A 17,218-nucleotide genomic window follows, 5' to 3' on the forward strand; every position below is an offset into this window, starting at 1 on the left:
AGCTTGATGACTCCAGCAGTGGTGGTGGCGTGCAGCAGGGCGAGCCCTAGGCCGTTGTGTGGATGGTCCACATTTTGCTTATTTGCTTCCCTGCGGACGGTCACTTTGAGTTATGTCCAGCTCTTGACGAAGGTGCTGTCCTGGACCTTGGTGGTGGAGCTTCTGTTTGAGTCCCCGCTCTCCCTCCTTTTCGGTGGACTAGTCCTGTGGGTCCTGGGCTGTGAGCCACAAGGCTGGAAGTTCAAAGCCACCGGAAACAGGAAGCTTTTCTACTCCTGGGGAGAGTTATGACCCTGGAAACTGAAAGGCCAGGTCTAGCCTGTTCTGCAGGACAGCCAGGCTGTAGAGTGGACTGGATGGCAGTGGGAGAGGACCCTGTTCTAGTCGAGGATGCGATGGTCACACTCCCCTCACCCCACCCCATTGTGTGCAGGGTGGCTAAGGATCAAAGCTTCTGGAAGCATCGCTACGGGAGTTACACGTTGAACTTGCTGAGGGGTCTCTAGTAGCTTCCACCAGCCACAGATGAGGGTTCCAGGCCTGCCTGCCCTGCCAGCACATGCCGGTCCCCGGGTTTTCTGCTCCTGGCCGTGACAGTCAGGGTGAGGTGGCAGCTCATAATGGTGCCGGCCTGTATCTCCCGGGTGGCTGGTGATGTGAGCATCTTTTCTTGCATGGGAGCACACAGTCTGGGTACTCCATCCTCTCTCTGCCTTCTTGTCAGCCATGTGTCACTCAAACACCCTCCCTGGTGCCCGCCTTCCCTGGGGGATCTTCTCCTCCAGACCTATGAAACCAAGAACCCGTGTTTTCGTTCTGTGCTGGGCCCCATGAAGGCGGTCATTGGCGGGCCTTCGGGGAATTACCATGGGCGGGGGAGGTTGAACCTTTGGGGACTCCCTGTCTTCCTTCTTCTTGGAAACATCCCCAAACTTCCAAGCTATAATGTTTAGTGGGGGGGGGGGGTTGACCTCTCCCCAGGCATCTGAGCTTAGCCTTGAAGCCCTTTCCAGAGGGCAGCCTACTAAGTGTCATCCGGGGTAAAGAAGGCCAGGCTCCCGGGTAAGTACTCCAGGTTTCAGAAAGGTCACGGGAGTGGACAGAGCCCCACCAAAGAGCCCTCCCCACTCCCACTGAAAACACTTAACACACACATACACCCAGGACACATCCTCAGAAAAATCGTTAAACCTTAAGCCTCAAAGATCCCCTGCCATCTTCAGAGCACCCCCCCGCCCCCCCCCCCCACAGTCTGGCTTCATGAACCCCGAGCAGGCTGCTCTCGGAGACCCTGTCCCCGTGTGAGCTCAGACAGTGGGGTAGGTGCTTGGGGCTCAGTGAGCCTGTGCTTGTCAGCACAATCTCAGCCTCACACACCAGTGTACCCTGAGAACTGTGTGGCCATGTCAGGGCCCAGAGGGTCACCGGGAAGGCAGCCTATACAACAAGAACTGGGGTGGGGTGGCTGCAGGGGCCTGGGGGTCCCCACACCCATGAGGTGTCCTAACCGGCCCCATCAGAGTGTGAGGGGCTGCCTGGCCGGACGCCCGCTCCAGTCACCGGTCACAGCAGGCCCCTGCAACTTGCTTCACACTCCCTGCGGGCGGTTTCCCTTCCTCTTACAGCAACACACGCAAGACAGCACCCTGCAGAGCGAGCCCCAAACCTCAACCTGCAGGCCGGAAGGAAGGGGGAACTGAAACTGGGCTGGGTGGGGGCAGGGCCGACGGCTACCCAGCTAGAAGCGCCCAGGAGTCACTGGGCACAGACGACAGAGAGGCCATGGCCGAGGCTGTGCCTACTGAGCCTGGCTCCGAGGAGCGGGAGGAGCTGCTGGTGGACGAGGCCGCGGGGTAAGGGGCCGTGTGCTGCTTCTGCTCCCGTCCAGCTCAGGGAGGGCTGGGTGGAGGGCCGGGGGCCGGCAGAGGGTAGGGGCTGGCAATCAGGAGCTGGGTGCCTGGGCTGGAAGGGATGAGCTCCACTAAGGGAAGAGCGGGCTTGGGTTCTGCAGGCTTCTGGTCAGGGCCTGGGCCTGAGCACTGGGCAGAATCTGGGCAGGGGCATCGGAGCTTGGTCTTCTTGGGGGGCCCAGAGGCTGGGGTGGAAGGAGCCACCATTTTACGACCACCGTAACCCCAGCCCCCCGCAATGATGAGGACCTGAATGGCTGGACCCCCTCTCCAGCACCTGGAATTGTCCCTTCTTGGTTGACAATGGCTGACTTGGTGGAGGGGAGCTCTCTCTCACTCTGGTCTAGACTTGTGCACTGTGTGTTGATTTGTGTTGTCCAACAGAGCTGGACAGAGGAGCCCTGGGGCACAGTGGTTACTATTTGGGCTGCTAACTGCAAGGTCAGCAGTTCAAAACCACCAGTGGCTTCATGGGAGAAAGAGGAGCTTTCTACTCCGGTAGAGAGTCACGGTCTCGGGAGCCCACAGGGGCAGGTCTGCTCTGTCCAATGGCCTCTGTGAGTCGGCATTGGCTCTGTGGCAGGGAGGGAGGGGTAGAGCCATGCAGCAAGCCCCAGTCTCTGCCACCTCTGGACACAGCAGAGCTCCATGGGGCTGCCGGATTGGGGATCAGGGCTGGGCACCTGGGGCCAATCTGGGTGGGGTTTCAGATTGGTGTCTGGTCCTCAGTGGGATGAGGGGCCTTGAATGTGCCTGGAGGCCCAGCACAGGAGAGATAAGTGGGGCCAGGGGGCCAACTGTGTGTGCATCTGGGGGACAGGACCCCTGAACTGAGAGTCCTCTGTAGCTGTGCAGACTGCTTCCATCTAAGGTACATGGTCACCCTGGTGTCCACCTGGGGCTAAGGTGGGGACCCTAAGTCATGGGGGTCCTTGAGGTTCCACGGCCAGCTTGTACCTGACTCGGGGGCAACACCCCTCATATGTAAGCAAGGAAGTGAGCACAGTCTGTACAGGTGTGAGGGGACATACGTGATTGTCGGCGTGTGCCAGTGTGAGACCGTGTGTGCGTGTGAGTATATATGCATACATGAGAGGGTGTGTATGCATGCACATGTGTGTCCCATGCGAGAGTGAGAGTACATGTGATTATTTCATGAGTGTGTGCTGTGAGCAAGCGTGAATGAGTGGGAGTGTGTGCGTGTGTGAGTAGATGTGGCGTGAGAGTGTGTACATGTGCTCCATGTGCATGTGAGGGAGTGTGTGGATTTGAGTGTCAGGCTATGTGTGATTGCAGTGAGAGTGGGTGCAGGTGTGAACATGTGTGAGTGTGTGCATGCATGTCGCATATAAGCCAGGGGGAGTTGAGTGGGAGGGTGTGAGTGTGCATGTGGGTGCTGTCTCACTGTGCATGCATTTGAGCTGGTGCATTAGTTGTGTATGTGTACTCACGTGAAAGGAGGCGAAGATGTGAAGGTGTGTCAGTGTGTGAATGTGTGTGCGTGTGAGCAGATGTGAGTGTAGGTCGGCGCACATGTGAGTGAATATGTGTGTGTATGTGAGCAGGTGTGTGTATATGATGGTGTGTGTGTGAGTACGAGTGTGTGTGTGCATGTGAGTGTATGGAATGAGTGGAGTGTGTGAGGAGACTGGAGTTGGTGCGTGTGTATCCTATGTCTGAGTGCTTGTGAGTATGTGTGGAAAGTGTGAGGTGGAAGGCATGAATGTGAGTGAACATGAGTATGTGTGTGCATATGAGCACATGCATGTGTGTGAGTAATATGTATTGTGTGGGAGTGGGTGTGATTGTGAGTTGACTATGTGTGTGTGTGTGAGTGTATGCATATGGGCGAGTACATATACTTGCATGTGAGCGTGAGCCTATATGTGTGTGAGTGTGAGCATGTGTGTGAGTGTGAACTTGAGTATATGTGTGCGTGAGTACGTGTGGGGATGAGTATATGTGTACTTGCACGGTTGTGCGCATGCGTGAGAATGTGTGTGTGTGAGTGTGAGTGAGCGTCAGGGTGATGAGCGAGCAGTGGTACCTTCCCTCCTCAAAGGGTTGGGGTTCATAAACCAGTGTCCACAGGGGCCTTTGGAGGCAAGCTGGGTGTGGGCGTGACTGTCCGTGGCAGACAGGTGGTCAGGCCACAGCCTGAGCCTTGGGCAGCTGTTCTGAGTAGAAACGGCTCTCGCGTCAGCGCGCCGCGGGCGGCCTCCAGCCTCTTCATGCCCCTAGAAGGACAGGTACACCCAAGGGACCTCCCCCTTGGCCCTCCTCAGTGCCCTGCCCGGCTGCCCTGCATCCTCAGATCCTGGATGGAAGCTCGGCAGGGTGCCAGGGCCCAGAGGGCCAGTCCTCGGTGGGTGGGGCCAGTGGGAGAACTCTCCAGCCCCCAGGGGGTTTACCTTGGACACCTCTGAGCCTCGACGCCTGTTCAGAATGAAACTGCCCCCCTCCCACCCTGTGAGTTCTCCTTTTCCTGGTGACTCAGCTACTGCCCAAGGGGGCTTTCCAGCTTGGCTTGGTGAGGGGACTCACCGCTGCCCAAGAGGGGATGGCCGGGGTGGCTTTCCCGGGAGGGAAGGAGCCATCGAGAAGCCCCCTCGCTCTGCCCTCCAAGAGCTGGAAGATTCCCTCTGGGAGGTGCCCCTGTTCTCGGCCAGGTCCCTGCACAGGCCTTTGTGTAGAAGGCTCCGCAGGAGTCCCCTCTCTGGGAGCCCCTGAGTGGTCCTTGTGACCTGGTCCCTCCCACCTGGGGCCATGCTGTCTCTGCGAGGCATAGAGGTGAGGGCCAGGCTGAGGTGAGGGAGGCCAGGGACAAGCGGTCACCCAGTGTTGGCAGAGGACCTGGGGCCCCTGGACCTCAGCAGCCCATTCACAGACCGGCTCCCCGCTGTCCTCCCTTATGCCCTGTGCCCACACTGTAGCCCATGACAACGGGCCCCCAGTCACCCCCTCACCTGGGGTGGTGGGCAGTCAGGACCCCTTATGTACCATCTGGCCCTGGACAGCCCCGCAGCAGGGAGGAGCTGGGGATGGAGGGCTGGGGAAGCCATGAGTGGGCAGAGGGGGCAGCCTGGTACAGCCTGGATCCAAAGCACTAGGTGGTGGACAGGGGCAGGCCTCTTGGGAGCATGATGGCTAGTGAGGATGGAGCCTCTCCCCTCCACTCCCCACCCCACCCCACCCCGCAGAGAGTCCCAGCCCGAGGCAACAGATGGGTGCCAGGCCCGGGTCTTGGAGCTGGAATTCCCTTGGAGGAGGGGCAGCCCCAAGCAGGGCCCATGATGGACGCCTTCCTGCCGTGCCCGCCCAGCTGGACCCCTTCATGCTCCCTCCTGGGCGGGCGGGGGCTGTGGCAGTCCCACCCACGACTCTGGAAACAGAGCTCACCCCCACCCTGCCTGCTTCCTGCCAGGGAGTCTCGGGACAGCTCATCAATCTACAGCCTGTTGGGGGTGGGGGCTGGGGGCGGGGTGCAGCGGAGGGGCACAGAGGGGCTTCTCAATGTGGTGGAGGGGGGCAGCTCTGGAAAGGGGTTTCATGGGGGAGCAGCTCCGGGGAGAAGAGGAGCTTCACAGTAGGTGCCGGGGTGCCTGTGAGCCGTGTCCTCTGAGCCCTGGGGTGAGCAGCATGGTGGACATGCAGGGGTGGGCAGGGGGTGCACAGAGCCCCCGGCAGCTCCAGTGCCCACAGTGGCTCTATGGGCCTCAGTCTCCCCTCTACACACCTAAGGGGAAGCTCCCTTCACCTGGTTCCTTTCCCTGTGTCCCTCATCTTCTCCCCACAAGGTCCAGGGCCTCCATTATTCCAGGTGGACACTGAGAGGGGCTCACACTGGCCCAGGGAGCCCACCCCCCACCCCGCAGCCAGCTCCTCCAAACAGGAAGTGAGCTCCTGCTCAGGCTCCCCTGTACCCTCAGGGGCTGTACTCCCAGCCCTGAAAGCAGAAAGGGGACTTTGCCCCGCTGACTGACCAAGCCGATGCTTCCGGGTGTTTAGAAGGCCCTCTGCTTCTCTCTGTGGCCCCAACTCAGCCCAGTTCCCCCCTGCCCCCGGGCCTGGGAAACACTCTGGGAGCTGAGGCCTACATCCCAGTCGAGAACAGGGTCCGGCTGTCACACACTTGAGGCCATTGGAGTCCAACTGAGGGGGCAGTAGGACATAGGGGTGGGCAGGCTTGGGGTGCCGGGCTTGTGTCACAACCCTGGAGACCCTGGACTTGAACATGCACGGATGTAGTGGTGAACGGGCATGGGGGCACCCAGACTTGAGATACAGGGGCTCCAGTCACTGCAAGTATGCTTTGACCTGGCACAACATGTTCTTGGAGTCTTGGGGGCTTTGGGGGTGTGGACTTGGGGTACACAAGTGAAGGGGCCCTAGACTTGCAGTGTACATATCCAGGGTGCAGTCTTGGCGTGCATGAGCTTGGGGTATGCAGTCTTATGGGTGCTTAGGCTTTGGGGGTGAATCTGGGGATGTGTGAACTTGGGGGTGATCAGACTTCTGCATGTGTGGATTTGGGGGTAGGTGGACTTTGGGAGTGTATGGATTGGGGGTTACCAGATTCGAGAGTTTGAAGACTTGAGGGCGCTCAGGCTTGAAGGGTGTGGACTTGAGGGAGCACAAACATGGGGTGAAGTAGAGAGCAGCAGCCAGCAGGGCCGCAAGGCTCTCCATGCCCCTCCTCCAGGCCGCCCCCCCACCCCCCAACACCCACGAATCTGGAGATGGGGCCGAGGGCTCCGAGCCCGGGGCGGGGAGCCTGCCGGATTCCTTGGAGATCAGGGGTGGAGAACACCCATCCTTCCCCCCTGCCCAGCCCGCCCAGATGGTGCCAGACACGGCTGATAAGTGTGGGTGGAGGGAGGAAGGCCCCTGACCATTCTTGGGCCTGGGCCAGTGCTGTCAAATACTGTGGGGGCTGAGGGGGGACAGGCTGCTCTCATGGCTGTAGGGAGGTGCTGCCTGAGAACTCAGGGCCCGCCTTGTTCCTCCAAAGGAATGTGGTGGACCTGGCCCTCCAGCTGCAGAGCCGGAGCAGGGCGGCCCCAGGGAGGGTGAGGGTGGGGGTGGGCTTACCAGGGTGGCCGCCCTCCACCAACACTTGGATAGCATGGCCCCACTAGCTCTTCTGGGGCCTGAGTTGCTCTGTTTTCTGGGTGCTGGGGGCACAGTTACAAGGGCCCTTATACACACTCACACACATGCACGTATATTCACATGCACACACATGCACGCACACACAGAGGCCTGGGCCTCCCAGGATGAGGGTGCCTTTGGGCAATAGCCTCACTGTAGCCCACTCACTACCCCTCCCAGAGTCCCCCTCCTACAGCTGCCAGCACCTGGGACAGGAGGACATGCAAGGGGGTGGCCAACCTGTCCTTCCTTGTCCTAGGGGAGAGCTCGCATTCCACCTTTAGCTTCCCGGGGGGCGGGGCAGGCTGTGCCTTCCTCCTCTCCCCTCTCCGCCCTCCCAGGGAGTGCTAGGCGTTCTGAGCCCGCTTGGGGTGGCACAGCCCCGCTCTGTACAGCATTGGTAACCAGCCACACTCCACCATGGTGCCCCCAGGTGTGCACCTGCCGACGCCCAACAGGAGATGTCAAATCAGTTCATTTCGGAGAGATCTAGAGAGGGTTTGCCTCGAGCCCAGCTCCAACTAGAATACCAGCTTCATCAGCCCAGCCCCCAGCTCCCACTCCCACCCCCACCCCAGCCCAACCCGTGCCCTTGGCTCTGGTTGATTCCCTCTTTGGTTGGCGTTGCTGCTCAGACAGAGGGAGATTCAAACAGATGCGGGCTCCGGTCAGGAACCCTGCCCTGTCATAAGTCACTACGAGTCACCGAGGCCACCAGCTCAGGTGTCCTGCATGGCCATGGCTCTGCCACTGCTTGGGTGCCTTTCCCTGGGATGTGGCTGTGCCAGCATGCCTGTGGAGGCACACCTCTCTGTGTGTCTTAGGGAGTGATGGGGGGGGGGGATATGGAAAAGACAGGGACCTGTTTCTCCAGGCCCTGTTCAGGTTCTGTTGTGGTACCACAGGATCTGCTCTCTTGTCTTGTTTCACTAGGAGCTCATGAGGGGATGAAACTTGTGTTTTGATAGAAAATAAAGAATTAATGATGAAGGAAAAGTTTGAATGTATGGAAAAGTGGATGGAGAAAGTAAATGAACAATTGGATGGATGGATGGATGGATGGATGGATGGATTGGTGGGTGGGTGGACGGGTGGGTGGGTAGGTGGGTGGATGGATAATGAATGAATGGGCAGATTGGTGGATGGATGAGTGGATGGATGAGTAGATGGATGGATAGATGGATGGATGGATGGATGGATGGATGGATGGATGGATGGATGAGTGGATGGATGGATGGATGAGTGGATGGATGGATGGATGGATGAGTGGATGGATGGATGCATGCATAGGTGGATGGATGGATGGATGGATTGGTGGGTGGGTGGACGGGTGGGTGGGTAGGTGGGTGGATGGATAATGAATGAATGGGCAGATTGGTGGATGGATGAGTGGATGGATGAGTAGATGGATGGATAGATGGATGGATGGATGGATGGATGGATGGATGAGTGGATGGATGGATGGATGAGTGGATGGATGGATGCATGCATAGGTGGATGGATGGATGGATGGATGGACGGACGGACGGACGGACAGACAGATGGATGGATGGATGCATGGGTGGATGGATGGATGGATGGATGGATGGATGGATGGATGGATGGATGAGTGGATGGGTGGATGGATGGATGGATGGATGAGTGGATGGGTGGGTGGATGGATAATGGATGAATGGGTGGATGGATGGACGGAAAGACAAATGAAGGAACAGGTAACTGGATAGGGGAATGATCATGACATGAAGGATCTTAAGAAAGCAGGTAGAAGGAAAGATGAGAGGTGTACAGATAACTGAGTACAGGAGTGTGCACATGGACAAGATGGGTGCAGAGAAGCGTGCATGTGTGGTCATGGATGGACATCTCTATGGGAAGACAGACGCACACATGTACAGATGTATATGTCTGGTGGGATGAGCAGATGGATAGATGGACTAGTACTTAACCAGCAATATGAGTGTTTTTCCGGTTCTATAGCGGACAAGCGGACGGGGGAGCAGTTGGATACACACAGATGAAGAGGCAATGACTATAGGGGTTGATTTTTTTAAATGAATGAAAAATAGCCACCTGTAACTCATGTCTGTTTTCTGGGGTCATCGAGTCAGCTCCAACCCCCAGTGACCCTCTGCACAACAGAACAGACACCGCCGGTCCTGCCCCGCCATCACCACTGTCGTGTTTGAGCCAGTGCTTCAGCCGCGGTGAAAATCCAACTCTTTGAAGGTCTGGCTTTCTTTCCAAAAGACCCTTTATTTGACCAAACATGATGTCCTTGTCTTGGGACCGCTCCCTCCCCACGACATGTCCAAAGGGCTTGAGATGCAAGTCTCTGCATCCTTGCTTCTAAGCAGCTTCCTGGCTGCCCTCCCGAGACAGTGGCTCTCTGACGGTCCACGGGGCTTGCACTGCGTCTTGCCAACAGCATCGTTCCAGGACGCCGATTCCTCTCTGGTCTTTCTTAGTCGGGTCAAAGGTTCACCTGCAGATGAAGCGACTGGTAGCTCCGTGGCTTGGACTGGGTGCAGGTAGTCCCCAAGGTGACATGGTTCTTCCTCAGCACTTCACAGAGGCCTGGTGTGGCAGGTCACCCCAACGCAGCATGTCGCATGGTCTCCTGACTGCGGCCTCCGTGAGCACTGGTTGTGAATCCAAGCAAGAAAACGCTTTCTTGACAGCTTCACTCTGTTCGCCGCCTGTCATGAGGTTACCTGTAGGCCAGCGATGAGGGTTTGCATCTTCTTTACACTGAATTGCAATCCGTACCGAAGGCTGCCATCCTCGATGCTCCTCAGCAAGTGCTTCAAGTCCTCCTCACTGTCAGCCAGCAAGCTTGTGTCATCTGCAGGTCACGGGCTGTTAGGAAGCCTTCCTAGGATCCCGATGTCCTGTTCTTTAAATTGCAGTTCCACTGGCGATTTGCTCTGCATCCAGGCTGAGTAAGGGTGGGGAGCGGACGCAGCTCGGACGCACACCTCTCTTGACCCACACCTCTCCTGATGCACACCTCTCCTGACGCTGACCTCTCCTGACGCTGACCTCTCCTGATGCACACCTCTCCTGATGCACACCTCTCCTGACACACACCTCTCCTGACACACACCTCTCCTGATGCACACCTCTCCTGACACACACCTCTCCTGACGCACACCTCTCCTGATGCACACCTCTCCAGACGCACACCTCTCCTGACGCACACCTCTCCTGACGCACACCTCTCCTGATGCTCACCTCTCCTGACACACACCTCTCCTGACACACACCTCTCCAGAGACACACCTCTCCTGATGCACACCTCTCCTGACACACACCTCTCCTGACGCACACCTCTCCTGACGCACACCTCTCCTGACGCACACCTCTCCTGACACACACCTCTCCTGACGCACACCTCTCCTGACGCACACCTCTCCTGACACACACCTCTCCTGACGCACACCTCTCCTGACGCTGACATCTCCTGACGCTGACCTCTCCTGACGCACACCTCTCCTGATGCACAGCTCTCCTGACACACACCTCTCCTGATGCACAGCTCTCCTGACGCACACCCCTCCTGACGCACACCTCTCCTGACGCACACCCCTCCTGACGCACACCTCTCCTGACACACACCTCTCCTGACGCACACCTCTCCTGACGCACACCTCTCCTGACGCACAGCTTTCCTGACGCACACCTCTCCTGACGCACAGCTCTCCTGACGCACAGCTCTCCTGACGCACACCTCTCCTGACGCACACCTCTCCTGACGCACAGCTCTCCTGACGCACACCTCTCCTGACGCACACCTCTCCTGACGCTGACCTCTCCTGACGAATACCTCTCCTGACCCACACCTCTCCTGACACACACCTCTCCTGACGCACACCTCTCCTGACGCTGACCTCTCCTGACGCACACCTCTCCTGACGCTCACCTCTCCTGACGCACACCTCTCCTGACGCACACCTCTCCTGACGCACACCTCTCCTGACGCACAGCTCTCCTGACGCTGACCTCTCCTGACGCACACCTCTCCTGACGCACAGCTCTCCTGACACACACCTCTCCTGACGCTGACCTCTCCTAACGCACAGCTCTCCTGACACACACCTCTCCTGACGCATACCTCTCCTGACCCACACCTCTCCTGACCCACACCTCTCCTGACACACACCTCTCCTGACGCACAGCTCTCCTGACCCACACCTCTCCTGACACTGGCCTCTCCTGACGCATACCTCTCCTGACCCACACCTCTCCTGACACACACCTCTCCTGACGCACACCTCTCCTGACGCACAGCTCTCCTGATGCACACCTCTCCTGACGCACACCTCTCCTGACGCACAGCTCTCCTGACGCACACCTCTCCTGACGCACACCTCTCCTGACGCACACCTCTCCTGACGCACACCTCTCCTGACACTGACCTCTCCTGACGCACACCTCTCCTGACGCACACCTCTCCTGACGCACAGCTCTCCTGACGCACAGCTCTCCTGACGCTGACCTCTCCTGACGCACACCTCTCCTGACGCACACCTCTCCTGACGCACACCTCTCCTGACGCACAGCTCTCCTGACGCACAGCTCTCCTGACGCTGACCTCTCCTGACACTGACCTCTCCTGACGCACACCTCTCCTGACGCACACCTCTCCTGACGCACAGCTCTCCTGACGCTGACCTCTCCTGACGCTGACCTCTCCTGACGCACACCTCTCCTGACGCACACCTCTCCTGACGCACAGCTCTCCTGACGCACACCTCTCCTGACGCACACCTCTCCTGACGCACACCTCTCCTGACACTGACCTCTCCTGACGCACACCTCTCCTGACGCACACCTCTCCTGACGCACAGCTCTCCTGACGCACAGCTCTCCTGACGCTGACCTCTCCTGACGCTGACCTCTCCTGACGCACACCTCTCCTGACGCACACCTCTCCTGACGCTCACCTCTCCTGACGCACACCTCTCCTGACGCACACCTCTTCTGACGCACACCTCTCCTGACGCACACCTCTCCTGACGCACACCTCTCCTGACGCACACCTCTCCTGACACTGACCTCTCCTGACGCACACCTCTCCTGATGCACACCTCTCCTGACCCACACCTCTCCTGACGCACACCTCTCCTGACGCACACCTCTCCTGACGCACACCTCTCCTGACGCACAGCTCTCCTGACGCACAGCTCTCCTGACACACACCTCTCCTGACGCTGACCTCTCCTGACGCACAGCTCTCCTGACACACACCTCTCCTGACGCATACCTCTCCTGACCCACACCTCTCCTGACCCACACCTCTCCTGACCCACACCTCTCCTGACGTACACCTCTCCTGACGCACAGCTCTCCTGACGCACAGCTCTCCTGATGCACAGCTCTCCTGACGCACAGCTCTCCTGACACACACCTCTCCTGACGCTGACCTCTCCTGACGCACAGCTCTCCTGACGCACACCTCTCCTGACGCATACCTCTCCTGACCCACACCTCTCCTGACCCACACCTCTCCTGACCCACACCTCTCCTGACGCACACCTCTCCTGACGCACAGCTCTCCTGACGCACAGCTCTCCTGACGCACAGCTCTCCTGACGCACAGCTCTCCTGACGCACACCTCTCCTGACGCACACCTCTCCTGACGCACACCTCTCCTGACACTGACCTCTCCTGACGCACACCTCTCCTTACCCACAGCTCTCCTGACCCACACCTCTCCTGACGCACACCTCTCCTGACGCACACCTCTCCTGACGCACACCTCTCCTGACGCACAGCTCTCCTGACGCTGACCTCTCCTGACGCACACCTCTCATGACGCACAGCTCTCCTGACACACACCTCTCCTGACGCTGACCTCTCCTGACGCACAGCTCTCCTGACGCACACCTCTCCTGACGCATACCTCTCCTGACCCACACCTCTCCTGACCCACACCTCTCCTGACACACACCTCTCCTGACGCACAGCTCTCCTGACGCACACCTCTCCTGACGCTGACCTCTCCTGATGCACACCTCTCCTGACCCACACCTCTCCTGACGCACACCTCTCCTGACGCACACCTCTCCTGACGCACACCTCTCCTGACGCTGACCTCTCCTGACGCACACCTCTCCTGACCCACACCTCTCCTGACGCACACCTCTCCCTACGCACACCTCTCCCTTTGCTCTGTTGGGACAGCTGTCTCTGACTCCCTGTACAGTTTCCACAAGAGCCCAATGGCGGGTCCGGGAATGGCCTTCTGCTCCAAGGCATCCATAGAGTGTCGAAGACCTTTGTGTGAGCAGCACACCGGAAGGGCAACAGCTCTCTGGTCTCTTCTGCTTCCCATCAAGGTCTCTGAAATAAGCAAGGATGTCCCTCAATCCACTTCCTCTTCAGAATCCAACTTGAATTTCCGACCGCTCGCTGTGAACGTGCTGCTGCTCCACTTGTTCTCAAATTGCCTCCAGCCAAACTTTATTTTAAGCGCCATGAATGGAATTGGTCAATGATCCTCACTCCATTGGGCCTCCTTGCTCCGGGATGGTCTAAACCCAGGTCTGCGCCTGCCAATGGGCCGTGGTGCTGTCTTCCAGGGGCCTTGGTATTCCAGGGCTTCCTCGCCGGGTGGAAGCCTTTCCACTGTTATTTTGCCCCTTCCCAGAGCCTTGTTGTTGCCGGTGCCCACAGCACAGCTTGGACGTCTTCCGCCAGTACCATCGGGGAGATAATGGGACGTCTCCGAGTTCTTTCTGCCGCAAAGGTGCTGTGTATCCTTTCTATCTTCTTCTGGTGCTTCTCTCGTCGTTGAGCATCTTGTCCGTGAAATCCTTCAACATTTCCCTGCAAGGCTTGATATTTTTCTCTTCAGTTCTGTCATCTTGAGACAGGCTGAGTGTTCTTCTTTCTGGGTGTTCGAACCCCAGGTCCTGCACGTGGAGAAGGGCATCAGGCCCGGTAACGTGGAAGAGAGGAAGGCCCCCAGTGAGATGGGCTGCCACCAGGGGCTGCCAGACACACACACAATTGCCGGGACATACTTCTTTATACATAGTAGCTAATAGTGGACGTTCCAGGCAGTACAGAAGACGGTGGCCCCAGCCCACCCAGGGGTGCCTCGGAAAGACCTGGGGATCTGATCTGCCCAGGGAAAGTCACAGCTGTGGAAAACCCCCGGAGCACCGTCTTGCTCTGGCCCATGTGGTCTCCCCACGATTTGGAATCAACTCAACTCAACAGGAACTCATTACAGTAGGAGCAATAACTAATCAGCAAACACACACATGCTTAACAAGATGTGTGGACAACAGGCTCTGTGGACCCATCAGTGAGCAGATGAACGGAGGTGGGCTGCATGGAGAGATGGTGGGGACTATTTAGAATGCTGGAGGCAGGTGCGTGATAAGCACTCAGCTATCAGAACTGTCTTCACTCAGCTGTGCAATTGCACCTACAGGAGGAGCTCTGGAGGCACGAGAGGTAAATGTGCAACTGCTAACAACAACGGCTGCGTGTTCAAAGCCACCAAGAGGCTCCCTGGGAGAAAGCCCAGCTCCCATCAAGATGGCATCGAGGAAACCTCCCAGAGCAGTTCTGCTCTGCCCCATGGCTTGCCAGAAGTTCAGATGAAGTGGGTGGTGCCTGACCATAAAAACACAGCAGCAGAAGTATTGCTTTAATCAGTTATTCTGCCTATTATCAACCCTGGGCAGATGAAAGCAGGTGAAGGAAGAGATGGATGGAGAGTTGAACAAATTGATGAATGGTGCATAAATGGAGGGATGGATGGATAAAAGAATGGATGAATGGTGGATAAATGGATGGATGGATGAATGGATGAATGATGGGTAAATTGATGGATGGATGGATAGATGGATGATGGATAAATGGATGGATGGATGGATAAATGGATGGATAAATGGATGGATGGATGGATGGATAAATGGATGGATGGATGGATGGATGAATGAATGATGGGTAAATGGATGGATGGATGGATGGGTGGATCGATGGATGGATGGATGGATGGATGGATGGATAGATGGATGGATGGATGAATGGATGGATAAATGGATGGGTAAATGGATGGATGGATGGATGGATGGATGGATGGATGGATGGATGAATGGATGAATGATGGGTAAATTGATGGATGGATGGATGATGGATAAATGGATGGATGGATGGATGGGTAAATGGATGGATGGATGGATGGATGAATGAATGATGGGTAAATTGATGGATGGATGGATGGATGGATGGATGGATGATGGATAAATGGATGGATGGATGGATGGATGGATGGGTAAATGGATGGATGGATGGATGGATAAATGGATGGGTAAATGGATGGATGGATGGATGGATGGATGGATGGATGGGTAAATGGATGGATGAATGATGGGTAAATGGATGGATGATAAATGGATGGATGGATGGATGGATGGATGGACACAGAGTAAAATCAGACCATGGGTGGCAGACACACGGTGAACATGGACAGATGAGCAAGCACAAGGGATGGGTGGGCAGAAAGATGCCCAGGTGCTGATGGATGCCTGGGAGCTGGATGAACTATCGAACAACCACTCCCAAATCTGGAGTTCTGTGCTTGCTTTCTCTCCCTTGAATCCATTTCCCACCCTCCCTTGTCTCTTCCGGCTCTGTCTTTCGCCCTCGCCACTCTGCTGCCGGTAGCAACCAGTGCTGTTGCCTCTGTCTTCCAGAGACTGTGCAGCGCGTCCTGTGATACTCTTTCCAAGCCATTTCAGTCTCACCACGGGCACTCGCCGTCCTTGGCCCACGCACGCCCTCCCCTTGGCCCTCCTTACACCTTCTACACGCCTAATCCAGGGCCCTTGATCACACTCTGTGTGTGGCACGACCGTCGTTGACATCCCTCTCCAATTGTCTCACTGCCATGAAAATGAACTCAGTGCCCCCTTCACCCGCAAGAACCATAGGGCAAGTTTGGTTTCTTTTTAAAGTAGTTTTCTGGATTTGATATTCACATGTCACATATGTCCATAGTTGAATCACGTTTAAAAAGAGCTGTACCCACACCACCACCATTGGTTCTGATGCTCCCTGCCCTTCCCACATTCATTGATTGCTGTCCAATTCCTCTCCCCCTCCCAACCCGGTTCCCCATAACCCTGCATCAGTCACTGTCCCTTAGCACCCACCCCTGCTGTGCTTCCTACATTGGGGAACCCAACGGAAACAAACAAACTCAAAATGACAAAGAGAGAAGAAAGCAATACTGCGAATCTAAAGATACACGCAAAAGTGAAGAGAGAGAAAGGCAAGACCACCACCAATATTTCAAAAGCCAGAGAAGAAATTTCTGCCGTGGAACAAGGGCAGAATATTTGAGCCTAGGGCACATTCAGATTGGGTCCAGGGAGGATGTGGCCATAACCACGAGCCTCCCCTGCACAGCTTATCACAGACCATTCACCTCCAGAAGGCCAGATTCCCATCTTCTCACCTTTCTGGAATAGCTTTATTGACATATCATTCTGACCATGATTTATCGCTTCTATAGCACTGAACCCATCTGTTAGCGCACGTGTTTGGTTTTGCTCGTGAACAGGTCAACCTCTTGAGAGCAGAAATGTTTTCCAGGTAGAACCCCATGCCTCAGCACCTATTAGAACACAGTAATGGTCCAACACACATTTGTTGGGGGGAAATGTATAAATTGCTAACTATATGAATAGATAAATGGAGTCATTAATCAACGGGTGGGTAGGTGGGTGAGATATGGATAAGTGACTTGATGGAAAGATGGAAAATATTAACTAAGATGGACTGAGGGTTGCCATGATATAGTAAATGCCCCAAGTATTAACTCGTTCAGATGGCTTAATGGACAAATATGTGTGCGGAAGGACAAATACATTAAGGTGCACACAGCAGGGTGCCTGTGTGTGGAAGGACAAATACATTAATGTGCACACAGCTGGGTGCCTGGCTTGCTGAATGAGATAATAAAGTGAGGTGATGAGCAAACACGTGGGTGGACAGATGGGTGGATGCATGGATGGGTGATGGATGGGTGGGTGGGTGAATGACTGTGTGGATGACTGGCTGGCTGTGTGGATGGATGGGTGGGATGGATAGATGGATGGATGGATGGATGGATGGATGGATGGATGGATGGATGGAT

The 17,218-nt window shown here is 56.5% G+C and overlaps 1 protein-coding gene across 1 annotated transcript in view; it reads left to right on the top strand.

The window, feature by feature from the left end:
- The first annotated feature begins 1,759 nt into the window (after positions 1–1,759).
- LSP1 (lymphocyte specific protein 1) overlaps positions 1,760–17,218 on the top strand; it is a 36,571-nt gene continuing 21,112 nt past the window's right edge. The window contains exon 1 of the mRNA XM_075545189.1: positions 1,760–1,853. Coding sequence (XP_075401304.1) covers positions 1,783–1,853 — 71 coding nt within the window. The 5' untranslated portion in view covers positions 1,760–1,782. The remainder of the gene's footprint in view (positions 1,854–17,218) is intronic.

This window comes from Tenrec ecaudatus, chromosome 4, assembly GCF_050624435.1.
Source record: "Tenrec ecaudatus isolate mTenEca1 chromosome 4, mTenEca1.hap1, whole genome shotgun sequence".
In the NCBI taxonomy this organism is placed as follows: Eukaryota; Metazoa; Chordata; class Mammalia; order Afrosoricida; family Tenrecidae; genus Tenrec; species Tenrec ecaudatus.